A 22392-nucleotide genomic window follows, 5' to 3' on the forward strand; every position below is an offset into this window, starting at 1 on the left:
CAAGGTTGTCTTCTCTCGCCCCTTTTATTTGCTCTATATTTGGATGATTTAAATGATTTTATTGGCGGTGGAACATACGTGGATAACATAAATATTCGATTATTACTTTACGCTGATGATATTGTACTCTTGGCAAATGAAATAAATGTCTTACAACAGATGATAAATAAACTTGAAAAATACTGCGAACTCTGGAATATGGAGGTCAACTTGGATAAGTCGAAAATAATGATTTTCAAGAGAGGTGGGCGAAATGCAAATGCCAAAAAATGGTTCTATAAAGGTGAACAAATTGATATTACATCCGAATATTGCTACCTAGGAATAATTCTCACACCGAAACTCTCTTTTAGTAAGCATATTCAGAAGAGAAATCAATCAGCAAAAAACAGCATTAATTCAACATGGAAAACTCTTCTTTCCAAGGCAAATGTGTCCCTTACGGTAAAATTGAAACTGTTTCTTGCTGTCTGTAGAGCAATCCAATCTTATGGGTCGCAAGTATGGGGGTTCTCACAGTTCGAAGAAGTGGACACCCTTACTTTATTCTTCTTAAAGAAAATATTAAAAATGCTATCCTTCACACCCTCTTATATACTCATGCTCGAAACTGGAGTTGAAAATGGACATATGTACACGTTGAAAACACACTTAAGATATCTGAACCGAGTACTTTTTGATTACAGCGAAGAAAGACTACCCCATATATTGGCAAAACAAGTTTTGAGCCAAAAGTTATTTTGGGCAAAAAACATAATGGACCTCATGACAGAGAATGATGTTGGCCCTCTTGAAATAGTCTCGAAAAATCATTGGATTGGGAAAACGGATTTGCTTTTGCAGAATTTACAATCGAAACATTTTAATTATCATATCGGAAATAACAATTTAACTCCAGACGAAATAATGTGGATATTAAAAGCAAGAAGCAGCATGATTAAATTAAATGAAAATCGCTTTCATCAAAATGGAAATCTCCTTTGTTCAATGTGCAACTTAAATGAAAATGAAAATTTGCAGCATTTCTTATGCAAATGCCCAGCATTAAATGAATTTCGATACCAATATTTCCAAAAGGTTTCGCTTAATGAGAATGAGCTAATACAAATTTTGAATGGTTTCGTGATAAATTGGAAAGTACTTGCAAGCTTTATAAAAACTTGTGTAAATTACAGAAAAGAATTGATGTACGAATTCAATTTTTAATCTTTAAAATTTTTCTAAGAAATAATGAAACATATAAAGGGACTGACGACCATAGGTCATAGTCTTCGGTTTATATCAATACAATTCTTATTTTCTATCTCACTAAACATATATTGCACTGTTTAAATTCAATCAAATAGTTTGTAAACAATTTTGGATAAAATAAAGAATTACTACTACTACTGTTACTAATGGTATAGACTAGAGGTCTGCACAATTCCATTTGTAAATGCAGAGTACACGTGTACTTGCTAAATGAGTACATCTATTTGAGAGAGTCGCAAAACAATTGGTACACATTTTAATGAACACCAAAAGCCACGAGTAACTTCTTGTTGCTACTCTGATCAGGGCTGCCAATAAAATTTCAAGAAAAATCGTCACTTTTTTCCGAAAAAATCGTCATAATCGTCACTTCCATTTTAAAAATCGTCAAAAATTCTGCAATGTAAATAATATTCAATCCAAACTAATTTTTTGGTTAAAAACATTGATTTCATATAAAGAAAGAACAGAAAATTAATATACCCCACTACGCATTTCAACAACAAAATCACAATGAATTCGACTTTGTATAAAAATAATTTAAAAAATGTATGCAATGCTATGCTATGCAATTAAAAAATTATATAAAAATTGTTTTTTATACCCTCCACCATAGGATGGGGGGTATATTAACTTTGTCATTCCGTTTGTAACACATCGAAATATTGATCTAAGACCCCATAAAGTATATATATTCTGGGTCGTGGTGAAATTCTGAGCCGTCCGTCCGTCTGTTGAAATCACGCTAACTTCCGAACGAAACAAGCTATCGACTTGAAACTTGGCACAAGTAGTTGTTATTGATTTGGTCGGATGGTATTGAAAATGGGCCATATCGGTCCACTTTTACGTATACAGTCGACTCCGCTTTAGCGCAATGCGCTTTACTGAAAAACCTCGGATAACTGAAATCGATCGCATTCCCCAGTTGTTTTTTCTGTCCATTTCATTTAAATTACTCCGCTTTAGTGAAACTCCGCTTAACTGAAAAAATCGGATTACTGAAAAGTTTTTTGTGTTCAAATGAGTTTCGTCACATAAGTATGACTTCGCTTTACTGAAAATGCCACATTCTCGCTATTGAGAGAGAGTACATTTTCTTCTCCGTATTGAGAACGCTTTATTTCAAGTGAAGATGGCACTTTCAAAACAGTTTAAATCACTCTGTAAATAAAATCAACTGAAAGGTAAAATTGTAGATGGCACACACACGGAATCAAACACCTTGTTTTTATTATTTTATGTACATAGCATTGGTCATAAGTTCGGTTAACAGAAATTGAGTGGATTTTTTTCCAGTTATACGGAGTCCGCTTTACTGAAACTTTTTCAGTTATCTAATTATACAATTATTTTTCGAGCTTTATGGACAGATATAGATTAAGGAACATGGTTAATAGAGCCATTGAAAAGAAAACGCCAGATACCAATCTATACACGCCTGGACTGTACATGTTTCGGTTCGGTTGTACAGTTTCGGTTGTACAGTCCAGGCGTGTATAGATTGGCATCTGGCGTTTTCTTTTCAATGGCTCTATTAACCATGTTCCTTAATCTATATCTGTCCATAAAGCTTGAAAAATAATTGTATAATTAGATATAATGCATTTGGACGTCAATTGCCTGTTTCGGTATCAGGCTAACATGTAATATAATTTTTCAGTTATCCGAAGTTCGCATTACTGGAAGTTTTTTTCAGTTATCCGTAGTCCGCTTTAGCAAAAACTTCGGATAACTGAAATTAAATGGCTGCATTTTTAACGTTTCAGTAAAGCGGAGTCGACTGTAGCCCCCATATAAACGGACCCCCAAATTTGACTTGCGATTGCTCTAAGAGAAGCAAATTTCATCCGATCCGGCTGAAATTTGGTACATGGTGTTAGTATATAGTCTCTAACAACCATACAAAAATTGGTCCATATCGGTCCACTTTTACGTATAGCCCCCATATAAACGGACCCCCAAATTTGGCTTGCGATTGCTCTAAAAGAAGCAAATTTCATCCGATCCGGCTGAAATTTGGTACATTGTGTTAGTATATGTTCTCTAACCACCATGCAAGAATTGGTCCACATCGGTCCATAATTATATATAGCCCCCATATAAACCGATCCCCCGATTTGTCTTGCAGAACCTCTAAGAAAAGCAAATTTCATCCGATCCGGCTAAAATTTGGTACATGGTGTTAGTATATGGTATCTTACAACCACGCAAAAATTGGTTCACATCGGTCCATAATTATATATAGTCCCCATATAAACCGATCCCCCGATTTGGCTAGCGGAGCCTCTAAGAGAAGCAAATTTCATCTGATCGGGCTGAAATTTGGTATATGGTGTTAGTATATGGTCTCTAACAACCATGCAAAAATTGGTCCTTATCGGTCCATAATTATATATAGCCCCCATATAAACCGATCACCAGATTTGACCTCCGGAGCCTCTTGGAAGACCAAAATTTATATGATTCAGTTGAAATTTGGTACGTTATGTTAATATATGGCCTCAAACACCCATGCAAAAATTGGTCGATATCGGTCCATAAATATATATAGGCCCCATATAAACCGATCCCCAGATTTGACCTCCGGAGCACCTTGGAAGAGCAAAATTCTTCCCATTCGGTTGAAATTTGGTACGTGATGTTAGTATAGGGTATCCAACAACCATGCAGGAATTGGTTCCTATCAGTCCATAATAATATATAACTCCCATATAAACCAATCCCCAGATTTGACCTCCGGTGCCTTTTGGAGAAGCAAAATTCATCCGATCTGGTTGAAATTTGGTACGTGGTGGTAGTATATGATATTTAACAACCATGTGAGTTGAAATTTGTGGATGACAGTCTTTCGTAGAAGTTGCTACGCATTCCATGGTGGAGGGTACATAAGATTCGGCCTGGCCGAACTTACGGCCGTATATACTTGTTTAATATATAGTTACTAATTCAGTAAGATTTTTATTTAAAAATTTTCAACAATTGGAACATAAATCGCCAATTAAGAGGCACAATATTCTATTGAAATAAAATGTTAACAAAATCTTCTATAGAAATAAAATGTGGACGAAATTTTCTTAGAAATAAAATTTTGCAGGAATTTACTATAGACAACAAATTGCCAAAAATGTTCTATAGAAATAACATTTTCAAGAACGTCCTATAAAAATATGCAAAAATTCTCTACAGATATAAAGTACAAAGAAATTTTTCTATAGAAATAAATTTTTTGACAAAATTTTATATATAAATATAATTTTGACGATATTTTCTATAAAACTAAAATTTTTACAAAATCTTCTATAGAACTAAAATTTTGACAAAATTTTATATAAAAATAAAATTTGACAAAATTTTCTATAGAAATATAATTTTGACATTTTCTATAAAACTAAAATTTTGACAAAATTTTATATAGAAATTTTCTATCAATTCAATATAAAACATTTCTTTCGAATAAAACATTTTTTTATATACTAACCACAAAAATTTGATCAACAACTTAAAAATATTTTTTCTTTTTGGTAGATTTTTGGTAAAAGTTTCTTCAAATTTTGGTGGAGTATTGTTGGCACAAGTGGCAACCGTGATACTAATACTGTAGGTGTAAAATGAGGTATAGCTCCAACATGTATGAAATCTCTAGCAAAAACTCCCAATTTCTCTATCTGGCAACTGTCAAATATATTCTCTCTTTTGCTGGCTCTAAGCGTGTAAACGAACAGCTTCTAGTCAAAAGTTTTGAACGCAGTTAATATCGTCATTGTTGGGGCAAAAATCGGAAAATCGGCATTTGCTTTGTTTTGAGTAAAAAATCGTCAAAATGCCGATAAATCGGCAAAATTGGCAGCCCTGACTCTGATGTCTTCACTATCAACAAACACATATTCCTCTTTCTCTCTTATTGAAGTGTACTCAGAGTGATCACGTCGAGTATGTTGCGAGAACAAAACTTCATAGAGTACTTCATGTACCACGTGCAGTTTCAGAAATACAAGAAAATAGTTACTCTCCATAATATATGTTTTGGTTTGTTATAAAGAACGGCAAACGTTAAGGTAAGTGTGTGACATACATAAATATATGAAATATGTGACATACATACATATCTATGATTAATAATAATGGAAAGTTTTGCTTCGCACATAACTGAGCAATACTTGTGTTACCACGTGAAGTGAAGAGAATCCATGTTGTACTTTTTTCAAGTACTTACATTTTTATTGTTCCTTTTTTTCGGAACATATATTGTTTCGGATAACTACTTGGTGGTATTTGACAAGCAAGCGTTCTCTTCACTTCACTACTTGCGCTCTGAGGGAAAAACAGTGTATGTACTATATTCGACAGCGAATTGCATACATGTAGTGAAAAGTTATTCGATTCAGACCTCTAGTATAGACAATGAATAACCGGCATACATGTTAGATGTACATCGATATTTCCAGTTACAAAATAAATACATTATCTTCGTTTAATTCAATGACTCAATATTTTTAAATATTAGGTTTATTAATTCCAAATACATTTTTTTTTAATCTAAAGGTAGATGGTTTACTTTATTTCTACCTTGATGTCAGTAAACAAATACGCATTCGATATCTCCCATCCTGTCAAGATATCATAAATTCCATTAACGCAAATCTTTATCCAAAATATCCACAGAAGAGCTAACAGTGAAGTTTTACAACAAACTTTCTTTACTCATGGTCACAATAGCAAATACAGAATACCATATGGGCCTATTGTATTTCCATTGAAGTTGATAATTGACTTTCTATTGCCTTTGAATAAATGCGCAAAATAAGGTCGCATCTGCACGCTATCCTTGTTTTCATTGTTTTTTAATTAAGTTCCAATCTAAGCAGAGAAGGCATATGTGTATTTTCATTATCTATGAGTTAATATTATAAGGAATTTTTATATTGTAAATAAGAGGGTATTAAGATAATTTAATATTTATTTGGAAATAAATAAATCGGCGCCTTCATGACTTCTTTGTTTTTAACTGAGAGACTTTTTGTTATAAAATATAACATTTATATTGCGAAGGTTATGAAATACAAGAAGAAATTTTACTTTTAGAATAAACGACTTTTTATCAGAAACAATCGTCTAAATGGATTTTTGGTTGTATTTAAATTCGACTGGTCGACTTTTAACATTTTTAAATTTCGAATTTTCATGTTGATCAAAGTCGAGCCACCGTGGTGCAATGGTTAGCATGCCCGCCTTGCATACACAAGGTCGTGGGTTCGATTCCTGCTTCGACCGAACACCAAAAAATTTTTCAGCGATGGATTATCCAACCTCAGTAATGCTGGTGACATTTCTGAGGGTTTCAAAGCTTCTATAAGTGGTTTCACTGCAATGTGGAACGCCGTTCGGACTCGGCTATAAAAAGGAGGTCCCTTGTCATTGAGCTTAACATGGAATCGGGCAGCACTCAGTGATAAGAGAGAAGTTCACCAATGTGGTATCACAATGCACTGAATAGTCTAAGTGAGCCTGTTACATCGGGCTGCCACCTAACCTAACCTAACCTAAGTCGACTATTCAAATTTTAACGACAACAAGTTCGGCCGAGCCGAATATTAAATACCCGCCACCATGAATGAAATAAATACCACCATGAATCAAATAAAAATGTTAAATTGCGCTAAAGCGTTTGTTTCGATAGTGCAATTGGTGGGGATTGAAGAGCCTCGAACACAGCAATGCTGACTCGTGCTTCTGGTTGAAGCTCTCGTGGGACTAAGAACTCCAAGTGTCTTTCAAAATGGAGCGCGAAGCCTAGTGCCTTACGAAATAAAAAAGCCACCACCTTATTATTGAGTTAAATTTATTGAAGAGTCAACTTGACCCGTTTACTTCAACTGCTCAAACTTAGCTAACCATTTCACTTACAAAATTCAATATTTAAATCCGTTAGAAATGAAACGGTTACTATATAATGGAAGAATGAAAATGAATGCAAAATAAAATACATACATAATTACAAAATCATACTGCATGTAAAATGTACAAATGAATAAGATGAAATTGGTGTAAAACAAAATAATAACATAACTTAAGAGAAGAAATTAAGAGATTTGGATCGAATCCGTGCTTGCTCTTCGTGAGCATCAATCATAAAAGTAAGTAGGGAAGTTCACCAATAGTAGCTTGTTGAACGCGCTTCAACAAATAGTTTCCTTTCAAAATTCTTCGTCGGTATACTTCCCGAAGATAAATTTAAAGATTCTACCTATGAAGACTAGATCAGATTCTGGATTTATAAGAACCAATTTCGTTTGAATTTTAGAGAAATATCGTGTAAATGATGAAAAAAGCCTTGATTTGAAATCTTAACTCTGTAGATTTTTACCGCCATTATTTAAATGATAACGAGGTGTAAAATATGGAAATTTTACTTTTGATTTCAAGCAATTTTTATGATAATTTTATGATATACCCCCAAGAAGTGAAATCGGTCTATCGATCAATGTCTTACATAATGGACGGGTAAAAATAAGACGGGTAGAAATAATAATGGACGGGTAGAAATACAAAATTTCGAGGGTCTAAAATACCAGTATATTTACATTTCCAGGCAAAATGGAGAGGTTAGGTTAGGTTATGTGGCAGCCCGATGTATCAGGCTCACGTAGACTATTCAGTCCATTGTGATACCACAGTGGTGAATTTCTCTCTTATCACTGAGTGCTGCCCGATTCCATGTTAAGCTCAATGACAAGGGACCTCCTTTTTATAGCCGAGGTCGAACGGCGCACAGAGGGTTGAAATCCATCAAAAGTGGCGATTAATTCAAAAGATGAACTTTAACTTTAATAACCGTATTTGGTACCGGGTGAAAGAAGATAAAATTCTACATCACTACTTGCCAAAATAAAAGTTCTTAATTGTTTACTTTATTTGCAGTGTGTCTTCAAAGTTCAATAATTATTATTATTTTTGCGCGCATTGCTTAAAAGTGAAAATTTGCATATTTCCAGTGATAATTTTTTTAATTAAGACTTCTAAAAGTGAAAATTTTATAATGGAGCCGTCTACTTCAGGTATTTGAGCATATGATAAATATTTGTTTGTTTAGATAAATGTTTTGGAAATATTGAAAAAATATATAAGAAAATTGCTCCAAAAATTAGGTATTTTTGATGTTTGTATTGGATTTCAACTGAATTATCGGTGAAACTTGGTAAAACTGCTTATATTTTCTTAAAATATGAAGTTTCAGCTTATAAATTCCAAAACATCTTTTTGCCTTTTTGTTGCATTTTTTGACTTATTAAAGAATTTGTAAAATAACTCCAGTCGCTAAAAATATATATGAAAAATAAAACAAACAAAAAATCACTTTGACCTTATTAGCTTTTGTCTTTATATTCCGTTTAGTATTTGTTATTGTAGCTACTGAGTGTGCAGTTTATTAGAGATGGGTGCGTGAGTAATTTTAAATCACGCGCACTCACGAAAAAATATTAATTAATTAATTCCAAATTACTTACAAAGCTTCGTAAGCTAACTGAAGAATCTCAGGAAGCCAGAAATAAGGACTTCAAACGCTATAGGGAGCACTTTTCCCGTAAATTCAGTCGGGAAAATACAAGATAGACGTCTTTAATAGATTTCTTCTAAGTTCAGATCCATTTATTTCGAGCAAGAGGAAGAGTTGCAAAATGAAAATGCAGCAAATGCCTCAGACTCCATTGGAGTTACTTATTCTTACCCAAAATGAAAATGATAATGGTGACGAAGATGATGAAGATAATGAAGATGAAGATTATGTTAACGAATTGTATGATGATTAAGAAGAAAATTATTATTATTAAGTAAATTAATTTTATAATGGTTGTGAAGTAAATGATGATTATGAATACTTTTAAAATTAATGAAATGAAGTAAATAAAAAAACCGTACAATTATATTTTTTTAATTATTTTTTTCCTTTAATGGTTGTTTGTTTTATTTTTATACTATGTTTTTTATGAATATTGATCAATAAGATATAATAATATTTTCTAATGTAATTTTTTGTAAATATGTGGAATTACGGAATTTGAAGAAAAAAATCGGATTTTAATTTAAAATTTTGGGTATATAAATACAGATTAAACATTTATTAATTTTTATTTTTTAAGAACATTTTTTTTTCTAAAAGCACATTAAGTATGCTCTAATTTTCAATTGTATTTCCTAATTTATCGTTTTTCTTTGAAAAGTTACAGCGAAAATTGTGATATAAGACCACTTTTTCCAAAATACAAAAAAGGCCATAAAAGATTAAAACAACAATTTTTATTTTTTTTTTGTTTCTAGTTATGCCTTTTTATGTATTTATGAATATCCTTCAATAAAAAATAACAATATTTTAAAATTACGGCTTTCCTGAATTAATCGCCACTTTGCCTACCGCTCAACCCACTGTGCGGCGTTCCACATTCCAGTGAAACCACTTAGAGAAGCTTATAAACCCTCAGAAATGTCACCAGCATTACTGTGGTGGGATAATCCACCGCTGAAAAACTTTTTGGTGTTCGGTCGTAGCAGGAATCGAACCCACGACCTTGTGTATGCAAGGCGGGCATGCTAACCATTGCACCACGGTGGCTCCCAGGCAAAATGGATAAAAACTATAGATTCTAGCAACCCAAGAAATAAATCGGGGAGGTAGGTCTATATGGGGGCTATACCAAAACATGGACCAATACTCAAAATTTTCGACACACCTCTTAATATTCCTCAAATACCATTAGAATTTCAATTTCAGACAAATTGGGAAGAAACTATGAATTCTAGAAGCCGAAGAAGTAAAATTGGGCGACCAGTCTATAAGGGGGTTATACCAAAACTTGGACTGATACGGACCATTTTCGACATACCTTTTTATGGTCCTAAAGTACCTCTAGATATCTAATTTCTGGCAAATCGGATAAAAACGACGGATTCTAGAAGCCCAAGAAGTAAATTTGCGAGATGGGGCTACACCGAAACATGGACCGATACACCCAATTTTCTGCACACCTATTTGTGGTCCTAAAGTACATCTAGATTTCCAATTTGAGGCAAATCGAATAAAAACTACGGTTTCTAGAAGCTCAAGACCCCAAATCGGGGGGATCGGTTTATATGGGAGCTATATCAAAACCTCGACCGATACTCCCCATTTTCGACTTCCCTATTTGTGGTCTTAAAATACCTCAAGATTTTCAATTTCAAGCAAATCGGATAGAAAATACAGCATCTAGACGCCTAAGAAGTAAAATCGGGAGATCGGTCTATATGGGGGCTATTCCAAAACATCGACTGATACATCCCATTTTGTGCACACTTATTTCTGCTCATAAAATACCTCTAGATTTCAAATTTCAGGCAAATCGGATAGTAAATACAGTTTTCAGAAGCCCAGGAAATAAAATCTGGGGGCTTTACCAAAACATGGACCGATACGGACCATTTTGTACATACCTCTTTATGGTCCCAAAATACCTCCAGATTTCCAATTTCTGGCAATTCGGGCTGTAAATACAGTTTCTACACGCCCAAGAAGTAAAATCAGGAAATCGGTCTATATGGGGGCTATACCAAAACAAGGACCGATAGGCACCATTTTCGGCACACTCTTCGATGGTCCTAAAACACCTCTAGATTTCCAATTTCTGGCAAATCGTAAATAAAGTTTCCAGAAGCCCAAGAATTAAAATCTGGAAATCGGTCTATATGAGGGCTGTACCAAAACATGGACCGATACGGACCATCTTGGACACACCTCTTTATGATCCCAAAATACCTCCAGATTTCCAATTTCTGACAATTCGGGTTGTAATACAGTTTCTAGACGCCCAAGAAGTAAAATCCGGAAATCGGTCTATATGGGGGCTATACAAAAACAAGGACCGATATGCACCATTTTCGGCACACGCTTCGATGGTCCTAAAACACCTCTAGATTTCCAATTTCGGGCAAATTGGATAAAAACTACGGTTTTTAAAAGCACAAAACCCCAAATCGGGAGGTCGGTTTGTATGGGGACTATATCAAAACTTGGACCGAACTTGACCTGCCTGCAAACAAAACACGAATCTGTGCCAAATTTCAGGACGATAGGACGATTATTGAAGGCTGTAGCGTGATTACAACAGACAGACAGACGGACATGCTTATATATTTATATACACGCTCACAAAAAATCGCTTCTGTAACATATACTCCCAAACATATTTTGCTTCAAGCATATATATTTTTGGGTATTGCCCAAACATTTATGTGTTTGATCTCTTCCAATATATAATATGTTTGAGCCACCGTGGTGCAATGGTTAGCATGCCCGCCTTGCATACACAAGGTCGTGGGTTCGATTCCTGCTACGACCGAACACCAAAAAGTTTTTCAGCGGTGGATTATCCCACCTCAGTAATGCTGGTGACATTTCTGAGGGTTTCAAAGCTTCTCTAAGTGGTTTCACTGCAATGTGGAACGCCGTTCGGACTCGGCTATAAAAAGGAGGTCCCTTGTCATTGAGCTTAACATGGAATCGGGCAGCACTCAGTGATAAGAGAGAAGTTCACCACTGTGGTATCACAATGGACTGAATAGTCTAAGTGAGCTTGATACATCGGGCTGCCACATAACCTAACCTAACCTAACCTTGAAAGCATATTGGTCTAAACAATATATGTTTGGGTAGTCTAAGTTCCAAACATTTTGTATTTTTGCATCCAAATTCAATAATGTTGTCTACCAAAAAACAATATGTTATAATGTGAACATATAATATGTTTGGAAGCATTTTGCACCCAAAAATATTATATGCTTAAAAAAAATTCTCCCAAACAATATTGTGCTCAAAATTTTATTTATTTATTTATATATTTACAATCATAATGAATTATGAAAATAAACAGGTAATATAGGTGCTAACAACATAGGTTTTCGACCTGAATGCTCAAAATTTTGTTTCTGCCCAATTGTATATTCCCCCACATCTTTCTCACTTCCACGAGATTTTTTAGTTCTTAGCACCTTTTTCTGTAATACAAACATTGTAGAAGAAATTATTCAATTGTATGATTTTTTTTATTTTAATTTTACCTTTTGCCGGACGGGGATTCGAACAGCGGACCACACAGTTTGTAAGGATCAAAGAAGTAGCTGATCAATTGCCCAAGGAAAAATAAAATGTTAATTTTGTAATAACAAGCAACAACCATCAACTTAATTCAATATCGCTCCCTGTTAAATAGCGCTCCAAGCTACTAAACACATATATGTTTATAGGCTATTTCTAAATTAATATATGTTTGCATTCAAGCATATTATATTTACAAACATTTTATGTCCCAAACATAATATGTTCTAACATATTAACATATATGTCCCAAACATGTTATGCTAGTTTATGAACATTATATGCTTGCACTCAAAAATATTGTGTTTAAAAATTTGTGTTCCAAACATATAATGTTTATAGTCAAACATATGAAAAACAGTCTTTTTCATCCGTGTACTTTATATAGTCGGAAATCGATATTTCGATGTGTTACAAACGGAATGACAAACTTATTATACCCCCATCACCATTCTATGGTGGTGGGTATAAAAATCGACTTTTGACTAAGAGGGGGATGTAAGGCATATTTCTCCGGTATATCTGACAGTATGAGTAGGTGATATGTGGTTGAACCATATTTTACGTTAGACCACATATCGACAAATCGGATACCCTGTATTTTCATAACCTTTACTCCCCGGATTCCCTGTAAATAAATCGCTATTTTCACTATTCTTTAAAAATAAAAGGCTGGTAAAAGGAGGGTCCTTGTTCCCGAAAAATCTGTTACCCTAATTTTTAATAGCTCTAATTTTTTTCAACTTCTCCGAATTTGCCTTTTTGCAATGAAATGTATTTTACTATGTCAACTTTCTAATATCATATGTGATACTTTTTCAACTACCCCATAATGAATGTGTGAATGTCTTTTGCAAGATAATGTTTAAGTCTCCAGAAATCTAATTTAATTCTTTTGTTTCTAAATATTAACCATAATCATATGTTTATTTATTTCCTTAGAGAATGTTTCCGAAGAGATTTTGTCTTAGAAAGTCATACACGTGTCTGCCACCTCCAAACCCTTTAGTAACTGTTTCTCCTCGTATATTATTAAGTCAGAGAAAATGTCACAAAAAATCCCTTTTCTTGTGTTGTTTTGTAATCAAATATGGCTTAGTGTAATTTAAATGTAATCATTTCAAAAAATTCTAAAGTTTATTCCCAAATTCCCTATTAGAATGTTTCGAAAGATGATAAAAATGTCCAAAATGATGGCGGTATGACATTTGCCATGGGATTTATTGGCCAACTGTAAGAAGCCTCTTCATTGCTAGTGTGTGTTGGTATTTTAAAGTTTTCGAAAATATTAGGATAGTAAAATGATTTATTGCCAATATTTGAAATGTATATAAAATTTTTATGGGAAATCTAAGCACTAAGCAGATAGAGGGAAGAAAAATCATTCGTTTAAAACATAGAATGTAGAAAGTATTAATATATATACTAGTTTAGTTTAAAACTAGTTATAAAAGCTTTCACTCTTCGTTGTAAAAGGTGATACGGTCAAAATTTGGTCAATATAAACTTGACGTATTTCTTTCAATTTTGCATTTAAAAAACCTGACCACCCCTCATTTTGAAGGTGTGTGTGTGTGTAGAATGTTGCTCCCATTTTGATTTTGGAATTCACTCTTCAGTTGTCAAAATGCCGTCCAAGCAAGAAGAGCAGCGTATCAAAATTTTGCTCGTGCATCGCGAAAAGCTACCGCGCAAAGCTGGCAAAATTGCTAAAAGTTGCCAAATCAACCGTTACAAATGTAACTAAAGTGTTTGGGGAACGTCTGTCGACAGCCAGGAAGTCAGGATCGGGGGGAAATCGAAAACCGGAAGCCGCTGAGACGACAAAGAGATTTGCCGGTAGTTTCAAGCGAAACCCTAACCTCTCTCTCCGAGATGCCGCAAATAAGCTGGGTGTATCGTCTACAACCGTGCATCGAGCCAAAAAACGAGCCGGACTATCGACTTACAAGAAGGAAGTGACTCCAAATCGCGATGATAAACAAAATACGACGGCCAAAGAGCGATCCCGGAGGCTGTACACGGCGATGCTGACCAAGTTTGACTGCGTGGTAATGGACGACGAAACCTACGTCAAAGCCGACTACAAGCAGATTCCGGGACAGGAGTTTTATACGGCAAAAGGAAGGGGAAAGGTAGCAGATATTTTTAAGCACATAAAACTGTCAAAGTTCGCAAAGAAATATCTGGTTTGAAAAGCCATCTGTACCTGTGGCTTGAAAAGCAGCATTTTCATAGCTTCTGGGACTGTCAACCAAGAAATTTACGTGAAAGCGTGTTTGAATAAACGACTGCTTTCTTTTCTGTCAAGCGTGAGTCCCGGCAATTCGAATTTGGAAAAGCGAAAGCCTAACTGAATATTTTTCCTGAATTTTATACTAATTGAACTTGAACAAGTATATACGGCCGTAAGTTCGGCCAGGCCGAATCTTATGTACCCTCCACCATGGATTGCGTAGGAACTTCTACTAAAGGCTGTCATCCACAATCGAATTACTTGGGTTGTGGTATCTTAAAACTTCTTATTCCTGCATGGTTGTTGGATACCATATACTAACATCACGTACCAAATTTCAAACGAATGGGAAGAATTTTGCTCTTCCAAGGGGCTCTGGAGGTCAATTCTGGGGATCGGTTTATATGGGGCCTATATATAATTATGGACCGATATCGACCAATTTTTGCATGGGAGTTTGAGGCCATATATTAACACCACGTACCAAATTTCAACTGAATCAGATGAATTTTGGTCTTCCAAGAGGTTCCGGAGGTCAAATCTGGTGATCGGTTTATATGGGGGCTATATATAATTATGAACCGATGTGGACTAATTTTTGCATGGTTGTTAGAGACCATATACTAACATTACGTACCAAATTTCAGCCGGATCGGATGAAATTTGCTTCTCCTAGAGGCCTCGCAAGCCAAGTCGCGGGATCGGTTTATATGGGGGCTATATATAATTATGGACCGATGTGGACCAATTTTTGCATGGTTGTTCGAGACCATATACTAACACCATGTACCAAATTTCAGCCGGATCGGATGAAATTTGCTTCTCTTAGAGGCCTCGCAAGCCAAATCGGGGGATATGTTTATATGGGGGCTATATATAATTATGGACCGATGTGGACCAATTTTTGCATGGTTGTTAGAGACCATATACTGACACCATGTACCAAATTTCAGCCGGATCGGATGAAATTTGCTTCTCTTAGGGGCCTCGCAAGCCAAATCGGGGGATCGGTTTATATGGGGGCTATATATAATTATGGACCGATGTGGACCAATTTTTGCATGGGTGTTAGAGACCATATACTAACACCATGTACCAAATTTCAGCCGGATCGGATGAAATTTGCTTCTCTTAGGGGCCTCGCAAGCCAAATCGGGGGATCGGTTTATATGGGGGCTATATATAATTATGGACCGATGTGGACCAATTTTTGCATGGTTGTTAGAGACCATATACTAACACCATATACCAAATTTCAGCCGGATCGGATGAAATTTGCTTCTCTTAGAGGCCTCGCAAGCCAAATTTTGGGGTCCGTTTATATGGGGGCTATACGTAAAAGTGGACCGATATGGCCCATTTGCAATACCATCCGACCTACATCAATAACAACTACTTGTGCCAAGTTTCAAGTCGATAGCTTGTTTCGTTCGGAAGTTAGCGTGATTTCAACAGACGGACGGACGGACGGACGGACGGACGGACGGACATGCTCAGATCGACTCAGAATTTCACCACGACCCAGAATATATATACTTTATGGGGTCTTAGAGCAATATTTCGATGTGTTACAAAGGGAATGACAAAGTTAATATACCCCCATCCTATGGTGGTGGGTATAAAAAAGGCCGATTAAATACGTATATAATTCAGTTTGATAAAATTTTCTATAGAAATAAAATTTTGACAAAATTTTCTATAGAAATAAAAACTTGACAAAATTTTCTATAGAAATAAAATGTTGACAAAATTTTCTATGGAAGTAAAATGTTGACAAAATTTTCTATAGCAATAAAATTTTGACAAAATTTTCTATAGAAATAAAATGTTGACAAAATTTTCTATAGAAATAAAATGTTGACAAAATTTTCTACAGAAATAAATTTTTTACAAAATTTTCTATAGAAATAAAATTTTGACAAAATTTTCTATGGAAATAAAATGTTGACAAACATTGCTATGGAAATAAACTTTTTACAAAACTTTCTATAGAAATGAAATTTTGACAAAACTTTCTATAGTAATAAAATTTGACAATTTTTACATGGCTGTTAGAGGCCATATACTAACGAAATGTACCAAATTTCAACCGCATCGGATGACTTTTGCTCCTCCAAGAGGCTCCGGAGGTCAAATCTGGGGATCGGTTTATATGGGAGCTATATATAATTATGGACCGATATGGACCAATTTTTGCATGGTTGTTAGAGACCATATACTAACACCACGTACTAAATTTCAATTGGATCGGATGAATTTGGTCATCCAAGAGGCTCCAGAGATCAAATCTGGGGATCGGTTTATATGGGAGCTATATATAATTATGGACCGATATGGACCAATTTTTGCATGCTTGTTAGAGACCGTATACTAACATCAGGTACCCAATTTCAAACGGATCGGATGAATTTTGCCCCTCCAAGAGGCTCCGGAGGTCAAATCTGGGGATCGGTTTATATGGGAGCTATATATAATTATGGACCGATATGGACCAGTTTTTCCATGGTTGTTAGAGACCATATACTAAAACAAAGTACCAAATTTCAATCGGGTAGGATGAAGTTTGCTCCTCCAAGAGGCTCCGGAGGTCAAATCTGGGGATCGGTTTATATGGGAGCTATATATATTTATGGACCGATATGGACCAATTTTTGCATGGTTGTTAGAGACCGTATACTAACATCAGGTACCAAATTTTAACCGGATCGGATGAATTTTGCCCCTCCAAGAGGCTCCGGAGGTCAAATCTGGGGATCGGTTTATATGGGGGCTATATATAATTATGGACCGATATGGACCAATTTTTGCATGTTTGTTAGAGGCCGTATACTTAGACCACGTACCAAATTTCAACCGGATCGGATGAATTTTGCTGCTCCGGAAGGCTCCGCAAGCCAAATTTGGGGATCGGTTTATATGGGGGCTATACGTAAACGTGGGCCGATATGGCCCATTTTCAATACCATCCGACCTACATCAATAACAACTACTTGTGCCAAGTTTCAAGTCGATAGCTAGTTTCGTTCGGAAGTTAGCGTGATTTCCACAGACGGACGGACAGCCGGACAGACGGACGGACGGACGGACATGCTTAGATCGACTCAGAATTTCACCACGACCAAGAATATATATACTTTATGGGGTCTTAGAGCAATATTTCGATGTGTTACAAACGGAATGACAAAGTTAATATACCCCCATCCTATGGTGGAGGGTATAAAAAGAAATTTAATATGATTTTTTAAATAAACGATTTCACCGATTTACACCCGTTTTCCCTTGACCAAATTTTGACCGTATCACCCTTTAGCGGTTTTTTGAAAATATATAGAATTTAAGGAGTTTTGATGGTAGTTGGCATAAAAAAATTGTAATAAAATTCCTTTCGATATAATTTTAGTAGTTCGTTTTTGAACGCCCGATATTCAATCTATTTGAAAAATTTTCAATCTAAGAAGATAATATTTTTGGTTCATATGGAAATCCACGCTCTGCTTTGCACACTGCCATCTGCTCTATTGGCCAGTTCATGAGGAATGGCACCACCATTCATTCATTGAGATTGTCCAAAAATATTCATTGTGGTTGTGCTCAGTGTTGTAAATAATTGTGGTCGTTTTGTGAAATGTTGCATATATCATTATAATCATTGAAATAAAACAAAAATATATATTTTACTACGATGTTTGTAAATTATGACAACATAACTTGAAATTTCGTGGTTAACACTATTTCGCATTCATATTCAAACGACGATGATACCTGGGAAATTTTAATTATCATTTGGTCAAATAATATGCCCCAATTAATTTTTTCAATAATTTACATAAATGCTCAGTTGAATTCGTAACCACACATATTGTACCTGACCTTTAATTATTATTTACATTTGACTAAATTTTACGGCTTCTATATATATTTCAAAAAGTTAATTCTTAGTTATTTCCCTGGAATATGGGTTGTAATCACGTTTGCCACCGTTTGGTAGATTGGCAGAATTCTTGATATTTTGGTAGATTTTACAAACTATTCCTCTTCAACTAAGAGGTACTTCAAAATTTTGTTAGAAATCAAATTTTGACAACATTTTCTATAGAAATTAAATTTTGACAAAATTTCTTTAAAGAAATAATATTTTGGTAAAATGCTCTATAGAAGTAAAATTTTGCAAAAAAAGATTTTTTTGTTTGGTAGTTTTTTGGTAAAATTTTCTCCAACTTTTGGTAGATTATTTTGGACTCGAGAGGCAATTGTGGTTGTAATTCAGCTCAGCTATATTGACCCAGCACTAAAAAGAACTTCCAAATAAGTAGTGCGGATTCCTGACTTGTGATACGGAAGTAGTGCAAATTTAGATCCAAATTTACATGGACTTGTTATAGAAATAACATTTTGACAAAATTTTGTCAAAATTTTATATCTATACGAAATTTTGTTAAAATGTCGTCGTTAGTATTAAATGCATATTATTTTTATATAGTAACAACCTTCAAATGATTCGTGTCAAAATTTGACGTCTGTAAGTCAATTAGTTTGTGAGATAGAGCGTCTTTTGTGAAGCAACTTTTGTTATTGTGAAAAAAATGGAAAAAAGGAATTTCGTCTTTTGATAAAATACTGTTTTCTGAAGGGAAAAAATACGGTGGAACCAAAAACTTGGCTTGATAATGAGTTTCCGGATTCTAAGAGCTCTCATATCTCCTATTAATTGTTGGTTCGCAAGAAGATTGCTGTTAAAGTCACCTGCTATCACAATTTCATCGAATTGTGTTGAAAAGATTTCCACTTGCCACATGAAATGGTCCATATCTGTTGGAAATAAAAGTAACTATTCTTGAGAGTAAATCTTCAAATTTATTTATTTTGTAAAATTAACTTCAAAATTAATAGTTTTCTCAATCTGATATTTTTTCCAACTGACGTTAAACTCAATAATTCAAATAAACTAATATTTTTTTTGTTCAATGGTATAGTGATGAATAAAGAAAATAGTAAAACAGGTATTTGTCGGCAACATTCTCCCCCTCGTTAAAACATCGTTTTAACCAATTGGAGCAGAGCGCTTAACATCCAGTTTCGCTAATTTGGCAACGGGTCGATGTATAATGCCACCTTCTGTTACTACTTCCGCACTTCGGATATTTCCATCTTTTGATTTATATACTGTCTGGACTATCCCTTTCGGCCAACTATTTCGTGGTAGATTGGCATCAACTACTATAACCACATCATTTATTTCAAGAGGTTTACATTTTTCAAACCATTTTGTCCGTCTAGTTATAGTAGGAAGATATTCGTTTACCCATTTTTTCCAAAACATGTCGGCAAAATACTGCATTTTTCTCCAGTTCTTACGAAGTAATGAGTCATCGTGTGAAAATTTGCCCAAGGGCTTACACCCATCCGACGAACCCAAAAGGAAATGGTTGGGAGTTAAAGCTTCATCACTTGATTGTTCTAAATCGACGTAGGTTAGAGGCCTTGAATTTATAACTCGCTCACATTCCAAAAATCCATTGTATAATGTTTCGTCTTTAAAGACAAAATGCGGCAAAATCTGATGAAGGACCTTTTTGACAGATTTTATCAAACGCTCCCAACTCCCCCCCATGTGTGGCGATGCTGGGGGATTAAAATGCCACGATGTTGAAGAAGTTGTAAATTTATCAGCGATATTTTCGTGATCTACGTGTTTTAATGCATTTCGCAACTCTTTCTCCGCTCCTTTTAAATTAGTTCCATTATCGCAATAAATTTCAATTGGTATGCCCCTACGAGCTGTGAAGTTCTGTATTACCATTATACAACTATCCGTTGTCATAGTATGAGCTACTTCAATATGTATCGCTCTTATTGTAAGGCATGTAAATATCACTCCCCACCGTTTCTCTTGGTGTCTACCGACTTTAACGTAGAAGGGTCCAAAATAGTCAACTCCGACAAACGAGAATGGTCGAGTAAATGCCGAAAGACGGGCTCTTGGTAGCGAGGACATTTCAGGTACAACAGGCAGGGCATTTTGATTTTTGCAATGCTGACATTCTCTCCGTACCTTTTTCAATTCTACCCGTAGCCTTGGAATATAAAAACGTTGTCGTAGCTCGTTCAAGCAGGTTTCATGATGAATGTGATGATATTTGGTGTGGAAATGTTTTATTATTAGCTGAGTACAGTAGTTACTCCTTGGTAATATGACAGGTCGTTTAGCATTTTCCGATGCAATAGGAGCTAAATCGATTCTTCCACCCAATCGAATTACCAAATTTTCATCCAAGAACGGCGAACATTTATACAGTACACTTGACTTAGGTATTTTTCCACATTGTTGTAAGATTGCATATTCTTCACTGAAATTTTCACGTTGAATTGACTGGTAAATATTATTTTCGGCCATGTAGTGCAATTTTGATAGCTCAGGGAGAATGTATTCAATGTTTCTTGATTTAAGCATCTTCATTTTTAACTTGTGTATGAATTTGGGCACATATACCACTGTTAAAGTGAGTCTTTTCCAAGTAGAAAATCTTTCAAATTCAATTATTTTATTATCTGCGACATTTATATGCATCAAATTGACGTGGGGTCGAAGTTCTTCCGAAGTATTCTTAAATTTATGTAATTTCGTAGGCCAACTGAGTTCATCCATATATAGAAAAGGTGGACCTCTAAACCAACGATGTTTCATGTCAAATTTGTAATTATTGCTCCATTTTGTTGCATCATCTGCAACATTATTTTTCGTAGGTATATATCTCCATTCAAACGGTTTAGAGTTTTCCAGTACTTCTCCAATACGGTGCATGACAAATTGTTTGTATTTTTTTGGATCTGCATTAAGCCAACTTAATACTGTGAGTGAGTCAGACCAGAAACAACGCATTTCGAGTTTCATGTTCGGCACATCACAGATAGAAATTGCGAGACGAACTCCCAACACTGCTGCCATTAGCTCCAAGCGTGGAATAGATAATGGCTGTTTAGGAGCAACTTTTACCTTCGCACTTACCAAGGAAACGGTAACTTTGTTTTGAGTTATCACACGATAATATGCCACCGCTGCATAAGCTTGCTCACTGGCATCCACGAAAACGTGTAACTGAACTGAACTTTGTGGCGTTATTGAGTGCCAACGAGGGATCTTGACATTTTCAATATCTGGAAGTGATTCGAGCCAACGTCTCCACTTGTTATATACCACATCGTTTACCTCATCCGTCCATCAGTAGTTCTCCATACCTCCATCAGTAGTTCTCCATACCTCCTGCAGCAATATTTTCAAAAAAACTACGTACGCTGAAAGGAACCCTAATGGATCAAATATGGACATTAATGTTCTTAACATATCCCTTTTGGTGGGTCGTTTAATCCCAGTTAGAATTGCTTGATTGACTCGGTTCATTTGCAAATTATATGTAAAACAATCATCCGATGTGGACCACCACATACCTAACACTTTTTCTATAGTCATTTCAACCATACTATTGGCGATTGGTACATCATGATTTTTTTCTTCTAATTCACCTAGATTTTCTAGAACAAACTTAGAGTTTGACTTCCAGTTTCTTATGAAAAAACCACCTTCTCCATGTATAAATGATACTTCCTTTGCCAGAGATATTGCTTCACTTTCGTTACTTGCACTATCCAATAGGTCGTCGACGTAGTTGTGGTTCAAAATAGAATCAACGGCTCTTGGGAAATGGACGCTGAAATCCATAGCATTCGTATTCTTAACATATTGGGCAGAACTTGGAGAACATGCCGCTCCGAAAGTCAT

General features: G+C 35.2%; 1 protein-coding gene across 1 annotated transcript; it reads right to left on the minus strand.

Moving 5' to 3' along the window:
- Window positions 1-19656: 19656 nt before the first annotated feature.
- Window positions 19657-22392, minus strand: LOC142231449 (uncharacterized). Its single transcript, XM_075302057.1, has 3 exons — window positions 22062-22392; window positions 21852-21920; window positions 19657-21770 (listed from the first exon to the last, which is right to left on the minus strand). The coding sequence occupies exons 1-3, from the start codon at window positions 22390-22392 to the stop codon at window positions 19657-19659; spliced, it is 2514 nt and encodes an 837-aa protein (XP_075158172.1).

This window comes from Haematobia irritans, chromosome 3 (genome assembly GCF_050003625.1).
Source record: "Haematobia irritans isolate KBUSLIRL chromosome 3, ASM5000362v1, whole genome shotgun sequence".
Classification (NCBI taxonomy): domain Eukaryota; kingdom Metazoa; phylum Arthropoda; class Insecta; order Diptera; family Muscidae; genus Haematobia; species Haematobia irritans.

Coding starts and splice junctions, on each gene's coding strand:
- LOC142231449 (XM_075302057.1), bottom strand. CDS start 22,392: ATGACTTTCGGAGCGGCATGTTCTCCAAGTTCTGCCCAATATGTTAAG. Junction 21,921..22,061: donor GACTATAGAAAAAGTGTTAG/GTATGTGGTGGT, acceptor TTGATCCATTAG/GGTTCCTTTCAGCGTACGTA. Junction 21,771..21,851: donor ATGGAGAACTACTGATGGAG/GTATGGAGAACT, acceptor AATCACTTCCAG/ATATTGAAAATGTCAAGATC.